This window comes from Sus scrofa, chromosome 1 (genome assembly GCF_054392235.1).
Source record: "Sus scrofa isolate SSC_HxYL_T2T_F1_AM1 chromosome 1, Sscrofa_HxYL_maternal_Yorkshire_Landrace_v2.0, whole genome shotgun sequence".
NCBI classification, from domain to species: domain Eukaryota; kingdom Metazoa; phylum Chordata; class Mammalia; order Artiodactyla; family Suidae; genus Sus; species Sus scrofa.
In genome coordinates this window covers 169,310,706-169,329,636 of record NC_139383.1, presented here as the reverse complement: position 1 = coordinate 169,329,636, position 18,931 = coordinate 169,310,706, and the positions used below count along the sequence as shown (strand labels likewise).

At 44.1% G+C, this 18,931-nt stretch overlaps 1 protein-coding gene across 2 annotated transcripts in view; it reads right to left on the bottom strand.

Annotated features, from left to right (window-relative positions):
• Window positions 1-7,630: 7,630 nt before the first annotated feature.
• BCL2 (BCL2 apoptosis regulator) overlaps window positions 7,631-18,931 on the bottom strand; it is a 181,784-nt gene continuing 170,483 nt past the window's right edge. For both annotated transcript variants that reach the window (XM_021099593.2, XM_085018460.1), the window contains one exon: window positions 7,631-12,768. In XM_021099593.2, coding sequence (XP_020955252.1) covers window positions 12,634-12,768 — 135 coding nt within the window. In that variant the 3' untranslated portion in view covers window positions 7,631-12,633. The remainder of the gene's footprint in view (window positions 12,769-18,931) is intronic.

Sequence of the window (18,931 nt, the reverse complement as noted above, 5' to 3'; positions counted from 1 at the left end):
TCATATTTTATTTCTATTGGATGGTGCTGGTCCAGGGGATTCCCCCTTGGATAAGACTTGTAGGTGAGGGTAAATGAGGCTAGGAATCCAGCTGTGTCTAAAATAGGACAGAGACTCTTGGAGCAGAGGGCTGGGGAAAGCTGGTCCACCCTGCCCTGGGGGATTGGGCCCTTATTATGCAAGAATATTAAAGAAGCAGCAAGGAAATCTGTGGCAATCTCAATGGAAACATTTTCACGTCTGAAAACTAGTTTCTTTCCTAAACTCCACCCAAGGCAAAATGGATTATTGCTTCCTGGAAACCCAACCAGAGGGCTCAAAAGTGTTTCATATTAAAAACAGAAAAACCCAAGAAAGAGAAAAATAATTATATTTCTAAAAGCTTTTAGAACAAATGCTTGCTTGTGAGAAATAATTTTCCTATAAATATTTTATTCCTCCTTTTCTTTCTTTTGTTCCTCGGCTGGGACCTCCACATGGACACGGGAGATGATTTTCCCCTTGGGAAAGAAAATCAAAGCCACCCTAGTTACACTTGCTGTTGAAGTCTCCTCACAGTCTTTGCAGCTTCTACTTTTGCCTGCTTGCTGGGCTCTGAGATGAAGGAGGCTCAAAACTTTGGAAAAACAGAGAGAGAGTGCAGAGAAAAATCCATAGCTACATAGCATCTAAGCCAATTGTTTCAGACAGAAAGTTCCAAAGATTGGTTAAAAAGAAAGAGATGTTTATGGTTTTTGTCTCTTGGAACCTGCCCTTAAACAACCCAATTTGAAAGACAACATTTAGTGATGTAAATAGCAAGTTAGCCTGATTGATGTAAGACGACTCCAGAAAACAAGGAGCGTATTCCATGGGACTTGGTAAATATTTTTTAAAAAGAAAACAAAGAGGCAAGACACTAGAATGAGAGTTCCTGAGGCTAAGGACTGGATCTTAATAATTCCTAAAGCCTAGAGCTCTGTCCCACATCTGTCCTCCGGAGTGGAGCTCAACAAATGTTTGTTGGATCACTGGATCCATTCATCAGCCTGTCAAAGGGCACTGAGTGGGAGTGATGGGACCAAGGTGTTGAAGTTGAGCCCCCCAAAACCAAGTTCCCCTGCCGAGTTTATGATGAACCTCTTTATCCAAACTTTATTCCCTTTCTTGTCCCTCCCCTGTTCTCCTCAGGATTGAGGAATATCAAAGAAAAGGGGAGAATGAATCTCAGCAGGACCCTGTGGGGCCCTCCCTTACTTTTGTGACCCTCAGTGTCTCCCCATTTCTTACTGTAGAAAAAGACTTTAGTCTTCTAGGCTTGTCTTGAATTCCAAAGCTCAGACTCAAGCAGTTACTAATTAGGGAAACGAGGAAATGCAGGAATAAAGGAAAAACAGTCAAGAAACAAGAGTTCAGTGATAAAACAGAGTCCTAGTTCTTTCTCAAGGGTTATATATAACAATCTGACACATATTTGAGTGGTTCTGTAGGAACCAAGACAACCCACCTCCACCCCCAACTCCCCTCCCCCACCCCAGGTGGAAGATGGCAACTATATGCTGAGCACAAGCATGTAGACCCCAGGCTGGCCAGAACCAGAAGGCTGATAATTGAGATTCCTGAAACACCACTTGTTTCCTCACTCCTGCAACCTCAAGTGTTGCCTTTTTTTTTTTTTTTCTTTTTTGTCTTTTCTAGGGCCACACCCACAGCATATGCAGGTTCCCAGGCAAGGGGTCTAATCGGAGCTGTAGCTGCCGGCCTACTTCAGAGCCACGGCAACGCGGGATCTGAGCCGCATCTGCGACCTAGACCACAGCTCATGGCAATGCTGGATCCTTAACCCGCTGAGTGAGGCCAGGGATCGAACCCACAATCTCGTGGTTCCTAGTCGGATTCGTTAACCACTGTGCCATGATGGGAACTCCAAGTGTTGCCTTTAAAAGCCCTTTCCTGGAAAGCCATTGGGAAATTTGGGTCTTTTGAACATGAGCCGCTCATACTCCTTGTCTGACGCCCTGCACATAAATCCTGTGCTTTCCTTCCCCACAACCTCGCCTCGGTAAGCTAGCTTTGCTTTGCTGCAGGTGAGCAGACCCCATCTGGTTTGGTTACAGTGTTTCAACTGGAAAACAGGAAGTAATACCACTGATAGAAAAGGAGAGTAGAGTATTAATTAGATTTGGTGGATGTGTTGAGATGATAGTAAATATCCAGTTGCTCATAGACAGTGGGCTGCTGAAAAGTAAGGGTTTTCTTTGAGGCTCAGCAGCACTGTGTCAACTCTTAGCTAAGGAACCATGATCATATTTGCTGTAATCCTTTTAAAGAAATGTTGTTACATGGGGTTTGAGAATTGTGGCTAGAATATTCGCCTTGTAGGGGTAAAGCCTACAGGGTTATATTTTGCTGTCTTTGTGCTTAGGGCCTGACCTGCCACAGGGGTGGACTTGTCTTGTGTCACTGCTGGGTGACAATTCGCTGTAGGTCTCTCACATTTCTGCTCATGCTGCATGCAAAGCACTGACTGCTCTCTTCCAGACTTCCTTTCCAATGATGTTTGGTGGGCAGAGGTCAGGTGTCTCTGTGGAGTGAAGCACAGATTTGCTGATAGCCTTGGAGGACAGACATGATGTCTTCTTCTAGAGCAAAGGGGAGGTGTGCTGATGGCGCATCACGAAAGATTCAAGTTTCCTAAACTCAGAGTTCCCCTCCTGTATTGCTGCCCACTGTGCATGCAGATGTCTTCTGGTCCTTTTTATGTTGCTTGGTGGGAATTAGGTTTGGGGATCTGGCTCAAAAATGCTGATACTCTGGCTACTGCAATGTCTGTGAGTGATAATCTGTCCTTCATCTCTGACCCAGGAATTTCATGTTCTTAACTAGCATCCATGAAATGGTGGCAGGCTGACCTGTCAGCTTTCAAGTAGGGGAAAATCTCAAGCCCTTCAGAGCAAAATCTCTGAGATTCAGAGACAGTTTCTCTGGGATTCTCACCCTGGGTCCATGGAGGAACTATAGGAGACCCTAAAAATAGTCTGTATTTAAGGCCAAGTCAGAGCGAGTTCTCTAGTGGGTGAGAAAGGAAAGAAGGAAAGAACCGGCCTGATTGCTTTGGGGATTGCCTTTCCTTAAGGATGTGGGCTCAGATGTTTCAGTAGCATTGATTAAGGATGATACAAGAACATAGAACCAAAGACATACCGACAAATGACAAGCAGAATAAGATAGGCAATGAGCCTCGGCTTTGTGGGTTTTTTTTAATGAGAAAGAAACAAAAATAAAGGGTTTTTTGTTTGTTTGTTTTTGGCTGTGTCCACGGCATGAGGAAGTTCCTGGGCCAGGGATTGAACCTGTCCCACAGCAGCAACCCAAGCCACAGTAGCGACAACGCTGGATCCTTTACCTGCTGAGCCACCAGGGAACTCCCAAAATGAAGGAATTTTAAAACATAAATTCATAACAAAAGGAAGGAGTTAAGAAGTTCCTGCTGTGGTACAATGGGATTGGCAGCATCTCTGCAGTGCGCTAGGATGCAGATTCAATCCCCAGCCTGGCACGTTGGGTTAAAGGATCCAATGTTGCCACAGTTGATGTGTAGGTCACAACTGTGGCTTGGATCTGATCCCTGGCCAGATTACTCCATATGCCATGAAGTGACCCAAAAATATATATATGTATAATTGATTAGCCTCTCCCACTTGTCTATGACAAAAGTAAGCATGTGTATTTAATTGAATTTTTGTGATCCTAAGGCTTTATTTTTATTTATTTACTTATTTTTGTTCCTAGAATTAGTAATTATTACAATTATTACCCAATTACCTGCTTCCTAGGTGCTGACAGAAAGATGCATTTCAATACAAAGCTCTGCTGGGTTATGGAGGTAGAGCGTGTATCCTCTGCCCCTCCCCCCACCCACCTTGGAGCTTCCAGTAAAGTCCAGGGGAGTGTGCCTAGAAAGGCAGACAGGGCAAGGGTCTTCCAACAAGTTGCTGATGTGCCATCAAAAGATTTTGTAAGGCACATACTACACTTGCACATGCTCAAGTTGGCATTTAACTTTTAACATTTAAATAGAAATAGTTGCGAAGGATTTTATTTCCATGTCTTGTGAATTTTATGAGAAAGAAACTGTCCCAAAACTGTCTGTGGCAGACCTTTTTTGTATCATATAATTTATAATTCCTTCTCTGAGGTAATTATGTTTCTTGATAAAATGCTTGAGTAATTTCCAGATGGATTTAATGGGATTAAGAAATTCTGAGGAGTTCCCGTCGTGGCTCAGTGGTTGGCGAATCCAACGAGGAACCATGAGGTTGCGGGTTCAATCCCTGGCCTTGCTCAGTGGGTTAAGGATCCAGCATTGCCATGAGCTGTGGTGTAGGTCGAAGATGCAGCTCGGATCTGGCATTGCTGTGGCTTGGGCGTAGGCCGGCGGCTGCAGCTCTGATTGGACCCTTAGCCTGGGAACTTCCATATGCCCTGGGTGAGGCTCTAGAAAAGACCAAAAAAAAAAAAAAAAAAAAAAAAATTCTGCAAAGTTAGGGTTCCTCACTCAGCTAGCTTAAAATGTATCTTCAGTCAGACTTTGGGTGTCCTTTGATTGTGGCCCCATTTCTTTTTTCTCTAGGTATCTCTTCCAAGAGAGGATCCCAAAATTGAGGCCAGCTTGAAGTAGATTTTTTTTTCTGTTAGCACTGCTAGCATATGGAAGTTCCTGGGCCAGGGACTGAATTTCAGCCCCAGCTGCAGTCTACACCACAGCAGTGACAACTCTGGATCCTTGACCCGCTATGCCACAGCAGGAGCTCCTGAAGTAGAATTTTGACACACACTAATAACAAGTTTGAGAAGTTATTTTAGCACATGACATTGTAAAATAACTTTGTTACATTACCTTTTTAATTATACAGTGGAATTTAAATACCATAAAAATCTGATACTCAGCATCATATATACATGAAAAAAACAGGAACAAGTTATTTTTTGACACCAAGAAATTTTGTATTGTTCCTTTTCTTCCCTCAAATTCTCATCTCTACCCTCCATTTTATCCTCATATGATATTTCTTACAATTGAAAGTTTAAAATTTGTTAACCTCTAATGAATTCCTACAACAAAAGTAAGTCTATGGATTTTTGTGGCCATAAGGCTTTACTTTTTTGTTTCCAGGTTGAGTAATTATTACAATTATTATTATTATTCAATTGATTAAAATGTACAAATATATTACACATTTTGATAATTATTAAATTCAAAGTTTTAATTTTATTGGAAATACAACTGTTAATAAGATGAATGGGGCTGGTTTATCATTCCCTCTCACCCCCACCAAGAAGGACCTGTATCTGTCAATAGAAATTACCTATTAAACTAGAAAGATCTAGGGTTCACCATCGAGCCTATTCTTTGTTTTTATGGATGTGAGCTTTGAGGAGCGCTGTCCACATACCAAGTACAAGAGTAGAAAAGGTTTTGTTATAGTTCTGTTATTTCTGAGTTATGATCAGAAATCACATTAAAACAAAACAAAAGCATATCTGCCAGCTGTCTTAACTAGGAGTTTGTTCCTGTAACTTTGTCGAAAGCAGGAAATTAGAAACATGATTTGCAAAAGGATTCACCTCCCTGGCATTAGAATCTCATATAACCCAAGGATTTCAAACCATACCTTTTGTCCACTCAAGGGTTTTAATACACCAGGACAATACCCAAGAGTGTGCAGGTAAATTGGCTTTCTGGAAAAAAAAGATAAAAGAAAAAGAAAGAAGTTGTGGGGGAGCTCTACTTTGTAGCTTGTGCTCATTTCCATGGTGTAAATACTTCCACCATGGCCAGTTTCAAGCTACCAACTTGGCTTCACTGACATGAAGCTGGAAGATTGGTGGCAAAGCCTGTGGGAGGCAGCCCAGCGCAGAGTGAAGTGCCTCACAGCAAGATTCCAGGGTGGGGGAGGGGGCCCTGTGTGCACCTCTTTTTTTGTGAGATGTGGCAGACAACTGTGAAAGGGAAGGTGGGAGATGAGAAATGACCTGACCTCAGGGGTGTTCTCAAGGAGATCAGTTTAGGACAGAGCACCCCTGGGTGTTAAGAACGTGGATTCCCTTAAACACCCAAAACTGCCTACTCCTTGCAAAGGCTGTGTCCCAAGGCTCCAAATGCAGCTGTTTGCAGACCACTAATTGAGAAGAGAAGCAAGGGCTTGGGAGCCAGCCAGACCACAGCTCAGATCCTGCCTCTGCAATTTATGAGGTCTGAGGACTTGGGCCTATTGTTTAACTTCTATGAGTCTCAGTTTTCACCTTTAAAATAGGAGAATCCAATACCTACCTTCCAAGGTAGTAAGAACCGGTAGTGTGATATGCACAGGGCTGGCAGCCAGCAGATGCACAACAGCTGGATGCTGCTTTCACAATCCTTTTAATTGACTGGAAGGGAAGAGCTTTGGAGGGTTGATGCCTACCTAGGGTGTAAGAGGGAAACAGGTGCCTTGCAACCTAGGGTTTTTATGCTCCAAAACAAGTGACTGCTTTGGTTATCTTAAAATGCTCACTTCAAAACCGCTCTTTTAGCTTGATTCTGCCCACTCCCTTTCATCTTTTTAGGGTCACACCCACCACATATGGAAGTTCCCAGGTTAGGGGTCAAAGCAGCCTATACCACAGCCACAGCATAGCAGGATCTGAGCTGCATCTGCGACCCACAACACAGATCACAGCAACACTAGATCCTTAACCCGCTGAGTGAGGCCAGGCATTAAACCCGAGTCCTCATGGATCCTAGTTGGGTTCATTACCACTGTGCCAAATGGGAACTTCCATTTTTTCCCTTTTTATACAGTGTTGCTTCTTACAGAATGCAAAAGTTGGGATCCCCGCCTGGTATGGGAAGCACACCCCTCAGCAACAATAGCTTTCTCCAGGAGTAGAACTCAAGGCTGGTCCATCTTGGACCAAACCCGGAGGGTCAATAACCAAGACACAAAACCTCCTTCCAAAGTGGTTTCACCGTCAGGCAATCCCATGGTCTGGTTCCTCAGGGCTTTGTAACGGTCAAGTTCCTGGTGTCTTTGTTGGCGCTTGTTAAGAAGGTCTTTTAAAGTCTTGTTTAATGATGATGAATGACAGGGCAAAATCATATCACTACATCACAAACAATCCCAGGGTACAACCGGTATCTCACACTGTACTTTATTTTTCTTCACAATATTAACTGGACAGACAAGGAGATCTGAAGGGCAATGTGACTTTTTCCAACAACACAAAGAAAATGCCATTATATTTAATGCTGGCCAACCAGAGACTTACTTTATCTTAACTGTCCAAAGTACACTTATCATATGTGTGTGTGTGTACAATGTTGCAGGATATCAGCCACCCCCCCACCCCACCCCACCCCACCCCGTAAAGTGTCAATCTTTTTTTTTTTTTTTTTTTTTTGTATTTTCTAGGGCTGCAACCGCAGCTCACAGCAATGCTGAATCCTTAATCCACTGAGTGAGGCCAGTGATAGAACTTGGGTCCTCATGAATACTAATCAGGTTCCTTACTGCTGAGCCACAATGGAAACTCCTGTCAATCTTAAAACAGCCCCGGGAAGGGAGAAATGTGAACATCTCGATAACAAAAGCTTTCAATACAAAACCACTTTTTATACACTTATTTTTATTGAAAACAAAAATAATCACACTAACTCAAAACAAAAGCAAAAGTTGCTTGAAAACTTAAGATAGTATAAAAAAACACAATCACCAAAGCTTCCTCCAAAGAAATTTGATAGGCTATCACTCCTTCAAATGCTACCCTGGAGGCAAAAACTTAATGAAGTGAGCTGGCTGGAAGGCCCACAGCAGAGTCCCTAAAAGGTTTAGGGATATGGTATTACTGGTACACAATAGTCATATTCAGGAACAATCCTAGGATCTTTTGATTAAGCCTTTCCATCTTCCACAAGTGTTTTTGTCTGTTGAGCTTACCTTGGGACCCAAAACAACCTTGTCATCAATAGGATATATATTGGCTTTCAGCTATTTTTCTGGGGTAGCCATGATGAATTGGGGCAATACCCTTCATACTCTATCTGGTGATGTTTGTGCCCTGTGGGATGCTTATTTCATGGTTGTCTACAGCCTGTCCTATGAGCACAGACATGGACTAGAACGATTCTTTGGGTAAGGATAAGGAACTTTTATTGTTTACTCAATCCAGTCCCACCCACCCTCACCCCGAATTGTGCATAACAAATATTTAGAAGTAGATGTCCCTACCAACCAGAAGGTTTTCATTAACTATTCTCTTGGGTGAAGTTGCAAATGTATTGTTTAAACCATTAGACATATCCAGGCTTGAAATTAATACCATTGATGGCAGATGTTTAAGAGTTTTGGTCCATCTGCATTGCCATGCAGAACTGGACTCTGAGTTCTGTTGTCTCTAGAAGCTAAATATACCACAGAACTTAAAAGTGTTTCTTGTTTGTTGCATAAGTGCCTTCACGAGGCATCGCATTGATCCTAGTGAAGTTCCCACTTGCTTCCATCTCATATTCTGAAAGCCTCCATACCCTGATCCAATCTTAGGAATGCTTTGCTCACTTGAAAATCCTTCCTCTCTCCCGCCCCTGCAACAAATGTCCTTTGTCCCATAATAATTTTTTTAAAAAGTCTCTGGGAAGATTCAAATTGAGTAGCAATAAAGACCTGACTGGAACCTTCATAAGCCTGACAAAGTAGAATTGTTATTTCTTAAAAAGTGTGTAACCACATTTGTCTGGGCTGCAAAAGACATCACAGAATAAGATGAGAATAGGATTTCTACCGACTCCTTAATTTCCTTCAAATGGCTTATATTTCAAGCCCTTCCTGTTTTTTTTTTTTTTTTTTTTTCTGATAGAGGAGGTATACATTACTAACTATAGGTGATAAGGAAGTGAAAAAACAGCTGCTGCCTTACAAGTACAATGGAAATTAGAATTTAGGTTCACATGTATAAATTCATCATTTTAGCATAAGTTTAACGACAATACAGACAATTTTCAATTCTATTCATTCCATAGATCCTCGATGCAGAAAAAGCCAGATGCATGTTGGGACTGTCCTACTTATTTAAGTTTAATCCTGATTATTCAAACTCTTCTTGATTTATAACCACTTCCTAATTTCCCACACTGGGCCAGCACCAGGTCTTTAGATGGTAAGCATAAATATTTACTAATGAAATCAAAGTCACATCTAAATGGGAGGTCATGTCTGACTATGCAGAGATAAGTGGCCTGGGGCAGAGGATGTTGGTTTGGGGCTTGAACTACAGCGAGGTGCTTCCTTAATTTGAAATGTGACTTTAATCCAAATCTTAAACCTCCAGACGTTTCAGCCACCGTAAAATCTGAGATGAGCTGTTTGCTGCAGAAGATGGTGAGCTGTCATTTTGCTCTCTCTTTTGAACTGCTTTGTGCAGTGAGGGCTCGGGAGGACCAAGGAGGTTCTGGAGTGCTTTTCTCCTTGTGGCTTTTTTCTAGAGCCCTTGACCTCCATCTGGAAACATGTTCTACTGAACCCTGACCTGGGTCAACACATGCACTACGCCGATGGTAATTCAGGGGCGAATCCTGTCACACAAAATAGGAATGCTGTCCAACGGCAAAATAACTGAGACAATGCCAAGAAAAGGGAGGAGAAAAACAGACTAGTTGGGGCTTTTATATACATTCATTGCTTCTAACATGTTTTTAACAACAAGAAAAATGCAACTTCAACTACCCTTAGAGAGAGTGCAGCCACAATACTGTACAGTTCTGGGGGGCAGGCGGCTGGGAACATTTATCCTGAAAACCAGGTATCATAAGCCAGCAACGAAAGGAAACCAGCCAGCAATTAGCCCCCCGTGACCTTTTTTATATATACATTTTTAGAATACTTTGTGAATCCAAGTTTGAAAAACAACGACAACAAAAGACAAACAGGTTTTATATTAAAATTGTGTTCTTTATGGTTACTACTAAGCAGCTTGAAGGGGCTCATCACTGGAGTGTACTGCAGACCGACTCCGTCAGAATGATCTTGGCAGGATAGCAGCACAGGATTTGATATTCCATATTCATCACTTTTGACAATGTAAACCTTTCATAAAATAACCTTTTGCTTCAAAATTAGAATCATTCAAAGTCTGAGCGTCCTGTTCCCTGAGGCCCGCCAGGGAGGTCTGGCTTCATACCATGGGGTTTCCTGCTTTCTCCGTGTGGGGGTGTAAGTGCCACTGCATTTCGGGAAGAATGTGAGGATGACCACGGAGAAGGGCCCTCTGGAAGGAAGGTGGGAGGGCTCTAGACAGGTCTACGTGGAGACAGGCCACGCAAACCATCTCTCTAAAGCTCAAACCGTTGTAGCCAGAATTTAATTCCCTGGTCATTTCCCATCTGGATTTCCAACTGAATGAACCTCATGGGTTTAACCAAATATGTATGCAATCCTAAATAATGTGAGTTCAATTCTGATTTGGCCTAGGACAAGTAAACCTCAGGAACAAGGTCAAGGGGTAACAGGTACGTCCCTCACAATAAACAATTCTGTTGACATGGAAGTGGACATAACTTGGTTGAAGCAAAGTGGCTCAGTGGCCTGCATGTTCCAGGGTTTCTCAGGTAGCTGAGACCCAGGGCTTATCTCATCTCCTCAGAAATGCTTTTAAAGAATTAAGAGACAAAATTCTCAAGTGGAAAAATGATCTACAAATAGTGTAGAGGCCATAACTAAATATAATTTTTTTAAAAGATGCTGAGATGCATGTATCTTTTTTTTTTTTTTTAAAGCAGCTTTCGAAATATCAACCACAGCATTAAACATTGAACATAGTACATTCCAAAGTTAATACGGATAAATGGTATATAATGCAATAATGCCACAGTTATTCCATGCGTGTGTCAAGGCTGATTCTAAACTTGAAAAACTATTTCCTCGTTTATAAGCTGGAGATTTCACTTCTTTTGCTACCTCTCTGCTCTATGGCGTTTTTCACCTCTGTTTGTTTTTTGTTTTTTCCTTTTTTCTTTGTTAACGCCCCAGGATGTACAGATAATCCCCACATTCCATACCTGGAACTTTTCCCCCCTCTGTCAGGTTTTTCAAATGAGACCAAACTACAATGACAAGATAATGTTTTACCGAAATTCCACAGACATAGGTCAGTTAATCCATGACACGTCATTTCAACGCTTCCTTTAGGATTTATGACCTTCCCGAAGCATTTAAAATCTTGCTTTAAGCTGCACAGACAGGCTGGCTGGTGGCCGCACAGACAGGCTGGCTGGTGGCTGCACAGCCAATGCGCAGGCACACCGGCCACAGTGCTCAGGGACCGCACGTGTTTCCCGTGGGCGTGGGCATCCGGCATCCTCAGCTTCCCCGCCTACCTCTGCGAGGAAAGGGGCAGTGCCTGCTTTTCCTTTTCCTTCTCTCCACAGTGATAAAAGTCTTAAGAGCCTTAGCTCCCAGGTTCACGCTCCAGGCGGAAAGGGGCCTAACCCTGGGGCGGGAGAAGCAGCCCCGGGCCTCCTGCCTTCTTTCCTGCCGGCACAATTCTGAGCTCCCTCAGCTTCTGGACGTTCATAGACCACACTGCTCCGTTTCATACCCCTGGTGCAGGACAGCGTGTGCCCAGGCTCAGTCCCAGGATGACGCCTCTGAGCCGGGGCCAGGTAGAACCCCTGACCGCAGCCTCTTGCAGAAAAGCAGGCACTTGTGGCGGCCTGATGCTTTCTGATGCCGAAGAAGTCACCGAAACGTTCACTTCCTCGCATTCCAGAGGATTCTGTTTCATACGGAGAGAGAGCCAGTAATTGGAGGGGGAGCGTATCCAAAATATATGAATATACACATCAGGGCTTAAGGTACTGGTTGATATTGTATAAATTGCTAAAATGCTTCTGGGCACAATTGGTAGCTTAAAAAAATACTTTTCTATGGTTTAAGGGCATTTTTCTCATCACTGTCCTTCGGGGTGGAAATCTTGGCAAATACCAAGTCCATCTGAAGTTCTGGATTTGTTTCTTCCAGCCGGGTGTGTACCATATGCAAAACTCCTGTTCTTCTTGGGGAAGAAGAGTGTCCCCTCCAAGCACCTTCCCTCTATTGATATCACAGCCTTCAGAACAAAAAAAAAAAAAAAAAAAAAAAAAAAAAGGCAAAGAAAGTGAATACTTTCTTCCTAACCTCCAGCAGCCAGAAACCTGGCTTCTGGAACAGTCTAGTCCTTTGTCAGTTTGTTTGCTTTTCAGATGGTGAGTCAGTCTAGCCAACAACATGGAACAGAAATCCGTGTTTATAGGCACAGGAGATTCAGGCGGAGCTGTAAGAGGTGGTGGTGGTAGGGGTGGCTTGATAATTAGTGGTAGAGTTCCAAAAACAGGAGGTTCGACGGGGCTGTCTTAAATAAATAAATCTTATTTTTCTTAATAATGTAAAAAATAAATTGTATTTCCCTTTGGCAGTAAGTAGCTGATTCGACATTGAGCCTGAAATCTGTTTTTTCGTTGGTTTTTTTGTGTGTGTTTAAGAGACCACAGCTTCTTTGCATGGTACGTCATTGACACTGCATTATCATTTCTACTGCTTTAGTGAACCTTTTGCATATTTGTTTGTGGCAGGCCCGTGGACTTCACTTATGGCCCAGATAGGCACCCAGGGTGATGCAAGCTCCCACCAGGGCCAGACTGAGCAGCGCCTTCAGAGACAGCCAGGAGAAATCAAATAGAGGCCGCATGCTGGGCCCATACAGCTCCACAAAGGCATCCTGCGGGAGGGAGAGGAGGGGAAAAAAAGAAAATTAGAGCACAGAATGCCAGCCTGTAGGGAGAGAGGCGTCCATAGTGCCTAGGCACCTTGAGAAGGGTGAGGGGAAAGCTCAAAGGTACTGTGGGGGCAATGATTTCAGGCCCCCTCTTTTCACTCTCATTTCAGGAAATATGGAGACCCTACATACCTGCCAGGCACCAAGAGATGAAAAATAGACTCAAAGCTTTTTTTTTTTTTTTTTTTTTTTTTGTCTTTTTATGGCCGCTCCTGCAGCATATGGAGGTTCCCAGGCTAGGGGTCAAATTGCAGCTGTAGCTGCTGGCCTATACCACAGCCACAGCAACACGGATCCGAGCCACATCTGTGACCTACACCACAGCTCACGCCGGATCCTTAACCCACTGTCAAAGCTCAAAGATTTTATGTAATGGAGTGGGATAGACAGTAAACAAAAACACATGTATCATATAGTGTATTAGAGAGTGGTAAGTGCTAAGGGGAAAAATAAAACAGCAAAGGCAGTTAGATATATTTGCTTTGCAATTTTAGCTACCATGGCCATTCATAAAAATAATTTTTAAAAACCCCAACCATTCCTCTGGAGGCTTGCTATATGCCCTCAGAATATCTGACACGCATTATTTTATTTATTCTCATAGCCATCTTATGGAGTCATTTTCTTTGTTCTGAGGAAAAAAAAAAAAAAAAGCTGAGATCATTGAATGCCCATTTCTCAGAGTTGCTGGGGTAGGTTCCATGTCTGGACCCATGTCATTGGACAATGCTCTAAATATTTCTGAATCTATAAAACAGTAAAGGCAATATTTTTAACTTGGTGTGAATAATCAGGCATGAAGAAGAAAATGAGATGTAGTCCCAGTTACCCCCAAAACCTGGAATTAGAGTACAGATTTCAGTATGGGAGACAGTAAATACAGAGCCTTCCCGCATCACTGTGTGGAGGATGGCCTGATGGTGTTCACCGTGTTTTGTCTGTTTGGGGCAAGTACTGCAGTAGAGGGACAAGGTGTCATCTTTGCTTCCTAGTGGTATGCATGGTCTTGGTATGTAGGTGCTTAATAAATGTTTACTCAATTAACAAGTAAAGTTTTCTGAAGCCAATCATTGGTTTGAATTTTGTGTTGGGCCTAATACTTCACCCAGATGCTTACTCTGCCTGCTTGAAATCATCCCTTCTACATACCACAACTTCTGAGAATCTTGCAGTAGTCTCAAAGGTAAGAGTTTAAGGTATCATTAAGGGAACTTTCCACATTGTTAAATATATATGTACACAATTATTTTTCCTGACTGCATAATATTCCATCGATATATCATATATCTGGGTTGTTCTTTATTCAACCAATTCTTTATTTGGATTGTTTAAAATTTTTGCCATCCATCATAAACAACATTATGATACATGTTTGTATGTAAATTATTGTCTACTTGTTTGGATTTTTTTTTTTGAGACAAATTTCCAGAGGTGAACTCAGAAGACCAGTCATCAAAATTGCTTCCCATAGTCACAAACGGTTTGTGCTGAGCCATCCTTGCTTTCTCCCTGTGACCATGGCACCTTTTTGAAAAGACAGGCAAGGGTTTGGGTCAACAGTTCTCACTGGAGATGGTCTTGCACCCCACCCCCGCAGGGGACCTTTGACAATCCCTGCAAACATTGTTGGTAGTCACAGACTGGAGTAAGGATGTTACTGGCATCTAATGGGTCGAGGCCAGGGATGCTGTCCAGTGACCGACAATGCACAGGACTGCCCTCACCACAAAGAATTATCTAGCCCAACATGTCAATAGTGCTGAGGCTGAGAAACCCTGTGAACAAAGGTTTAGAAGAAACTCTGTGATCACAGCCCATAGAAGACCCAATGGTCAATCTAGTGTGCCAACAGTTTTCCTTAAATCAGCACAAGATAAGTTAGCCTGGACAAGTAACTGCTCCCTCCCCAACAAGTGCAGGAGCTCTACCTTCAGATGTACTGGGTTAACTTTACCAGGAGAGGGCGCAAGGGCTTTCTTTCTTAACCTGCTTAAATTTTCCAAGTTTGAGCCTTAGTGCAAAGCAAGGCAATAGACATAAATGAAGTATGGGCTTAATGCCCTTAAAGCAGAACTAATAATCATGATTGTTTGTCAAGACACCTACCTTCTCTCTGTAAAAGTGGAATAAATGGGGCAGAAAGGATCAGGATCTACTTAGAGAAACTGCCTCTTACAAAGTGCATCCCAGGATCACACGGACATACAGCAATCATCTAACATCCCTTCCCCTCCATGCTGTTCTCTCTGAGGGATGGGCGGGCTGGAACCCCTAATAGCCCAGCCAAAGGAGGCCCAAATTCCTAGGAGTGCTGGCCCTGGGCCTTATGCAGTTTGGCTTGACATTGAGAGGGTCAGTGGTTGGATCCTGTATCCCCTTGGTTATTAATGGAGTTTTCTGAGGCAGAATAGGAAACAGACTAAGGCCTTGGCCTTCTGCCCTTTCTGGCCTAAGAGCCACCCTGGAAAAGTGCAGGAAGAAAGGGCAATCTCAGGCTGCTCTGCCTGATGCACGTACCAGTGGGAAGAAACACCCCTCCAAATACCTCCCCCTCTCTGGGCTGGACTAATTCCCTCTCCCAAGCTCTGGCCCCTCATGTAAATAACTGTGTTTCTAATGGACCTAATGGCCCACTTCTGATGTGCACTGGAAGGAAAAACTCACCTCTAAAGTGGGATGAGCTAAAGTGGCATCTCTTAATCCAAAGAATGAGCACAGAGACGCTGACACAGCCCCCAAGAGTCTGGGGACTAGTTCTGAACTTGGGGGGAGGTGGTCTGTGTGAAATCCCAGCTTTGACATTTTATTGCTTATGACCTTGAACAAATTACCCCTCCTTGAGCCTCATTTATTTCACCCAGAAAATTGGTTGTTGTGAAGATAAACGTAGGTGACTCAAAGCCATTTGTAAATGTGGCCCGGAGTGTGAACTATTGGAGGCATTAACTCACTCTCTGTTCTGTCCTCTTGCAAACCTGCTACATCCCTCCTTAAACCACCCTTCCCTCCAGATGGTCTACAGAACCTGCTAGTTCCAGAAGCACTTTAGTAGCTCCCTCTAAGGTGTCTCTTCCTTCCTTCCTTCCGTGTTCTCTTCCTCCCCCCCCACCCCCACCCCCCGCCTTCCTTCCCTTGGTGATTTCTATAGAAATTGTGAATTAAAATGTATACATGATGTGCTTTGATGGAAGATTGGAAGCAATAACACACGCTCAACTCTACTTCCTCATAAATTATTAAGTCACGTTGTAGGGCCGAGGTGTGCCCTGAGATCGAATCTGTCCTTTACAGTTTGCCATCTATGATTCTAAAGTGTAAAACAGACCCTGTGGTTTCAGGCATGAAGATCCTAAAAGCTACTTTCATGGAGAGTCTTCTCGCTTTTCCAAACATCCTGATTAGGGTGATTTCCGAAGTCTGTTTGAACAGTCTGTCATTATTTGTTTAAGTTTGAAAGCTGTTTTAAATAAACACATGCTCATTTTATGTATTAAAAGCAACAAAGGGGGAAAAAGAAAACCTGGGACATCATCACGTGACTCGGACCAAATCCCAATCTATATATTTGGGAGGCACAGCAGCCCCTGCTCGTGTCAGGACTGGTGAGGGCTCTGTCCCGCCTCGGGGGTGCACACAGAGATCAGTGATCCATGGGGATCACCTCCCTCGTGACAACCTTATAAAAACAAAAAAGGCAAACCATAGTAACGCAAAACTGAGCTGGATGTTACTTCCACGGAAGTTCAGATTGCCTGCACCATATAGTAAAGATAGCACCCTCTTTTCAGGAGTTCCCGCTATTGCTTAGTGTAAATGAATCCTGACTATATCCATGAGGAAGCGGATTCGATCCCTGGCCTTGCTCAGTGGGTTAAGGATCTGGTGTCCCCACAAGCCACGGCGTAGGTCTCAGATGCAGCTCGGTTCTGGCATTGCTGTAGCTCCAATTTGACCCCTAGCCTGGAAACTTCCATATGCTACACCCGAGGCCATAAAAAAGCAAAAAAATAAAGTATTGCCTTTTTACATAGATGGGAGAAATGAAATGTAGACAGGTAAATTACTCACGGCACACACTAATAAGCCTAGAGGAGCTGGAGAGGGATGGGGCTGGGCTGTCGTCTCCAGCCTCTCGGGCTGGTGGGGTTAGAATACCAGCCAGTACTTGGTTTTATCTCCCTAGGCCCCTCCTCCTCCTTGCCTGCAACTGGCTTCCTCCCATCCCAATCTTCCTCTGTGCCCTGACCTTGATCCATTTCTCCCCCCACCCCCCGCCACCTCTGGCCTCCAGGTGTTGCTGACAAAGATTGCCCAACCATGTTGACTGGGCCGTCTCTCAATTTATGGGCTCCACACTCAGAGAGTTCTAGAAAGCACTCGGCACTCAGCACTCCCTTGCCCGGGATCTCGCCTCTGTTTCTTTCCATGACGATTCCAAACAGCAACTCTTTTCTCATGTGTTACCTGCACTGTTTAGCAGTCACCTCTTTCTTTGAGCAAATCGGGCTGTTGGGCGGGAATTACTGCAGCTTCCTACCTGGGTGCCCCCATCAACTCACATCTCTGTCTGTCCTCCCCGCTCCTTTCCACCGCACACTTGTTCCACTCATCCTCCATCAATTATCCCTGCTCACAACTATATTGTCAACCTCATCCTCCTTCTGTCTTTTTCCTTGGCCTATGAATGTTCAGATTTGCTCAGAATGTCCACACCGATGCCGGGTTCCATCCTGAAAGTTATCTCCTCTGCCTTGCCCTCCAAGATAAACTGATCACCCACCTACATCGGTGGCCTTTCCACCCACACTTTAATCCACTCGGCCTGGCTGCTTCCTCCACTGTGCTTCTGAAACCAACCCCTAGAGACCACCAATACCGTCCATGTGGCTAAATCCCCTGGAGGCTCTGCAGATCATATGTGATTGGTGCTTTGATGTGCTGGACACTGAGATCAAGGTAAGTGTTTACCTCCTGGAGGGGTGTGTGTGTGTGTGTATTTTTTTTTTAAGGCCTTACCCTTGGCGTATGGAAATTTCCAGTCTAGGGATTGAATTGGAGCTGCATCTGCTGACCTACACCACAGCCACAGCAACACTGGGTCCTTAACCCACTGAGCAAGGCCAGAGATTGAACCTGCATCCTCATGGTTACTAGTTGGGTTCTTAACCTGCTGAGCCACAATGGGAGCTCCCCTCCTGGAGAATTTTTTTCTCTGTCCCTTCATGGGCACCTTGTCTGTTTGCCCTGATAAGTACTTGATGCTCCTGAGCTTTCATCTGGATTGTCTTCTCTCTCTTCAGCTAATCTCCTTCACAGTCATGGTCACAAGCACCATCCTTATGATGACGTCTCTGAAACCTTTACATATGGCCCCACTTGCTCCCCTGACTGCCCGGTTCCTGTTCCAATCGCTTTCTTAGATGTCCCACCAGAAGTTACAGGGCAGCCTGTCCAACCTGGGGCCATCACAGCCCCTCCAGCAAGCCTGCCTCTCTTCCTGCCTCTACCGTATTCATACTGTCAAGTAAGCGCACAGCCCAAAGATCTCCTAGAGAGATTCTCCCCTTCACCCCCATCCAATTCACTCACTGGTAAATCCCACAGTCTTAGGTTGGGTTCTCCCAGCGGCAGACCCTAAGAAAAAGACTGGAGTGTGAACAGTTTATGTGGAAGGTGATCCCAGGAAACACCAGAAGGGAGTGGGGAAGTAAGACGGAAAAGGGAATGTGGTCATGAGTTACCTTATCAAGCAAGTCTCTGCTGCTGGCAACTGGAACTCAATCCTGCTGGGAAACCCGGAGCCCAGCACAGAATACGCATCTCCCGTTATTCCACTAAGAAGTGAAGAAGCTGGGGTATGTATACACCAACTCCTTCCATTCAGTGGCTGAGTGTTGCTTCTGTGGTAGCATAAATACCTCAGTACTTTCAGGCAGTCATGTGCACAGGCATAGTGGGCTCTAGAGGCCAAAGAAAGCCCTTAGGGAAAGAGATCCAGATGCTGCATCTCTTGTAGCTAGAGGTCAAGCTAGAGGGCACTGAAGTGGTAAGGGGATTCCACACAGCAGCCTATGGACCACCTATGTTGTTAAATATGTCTCTGGCC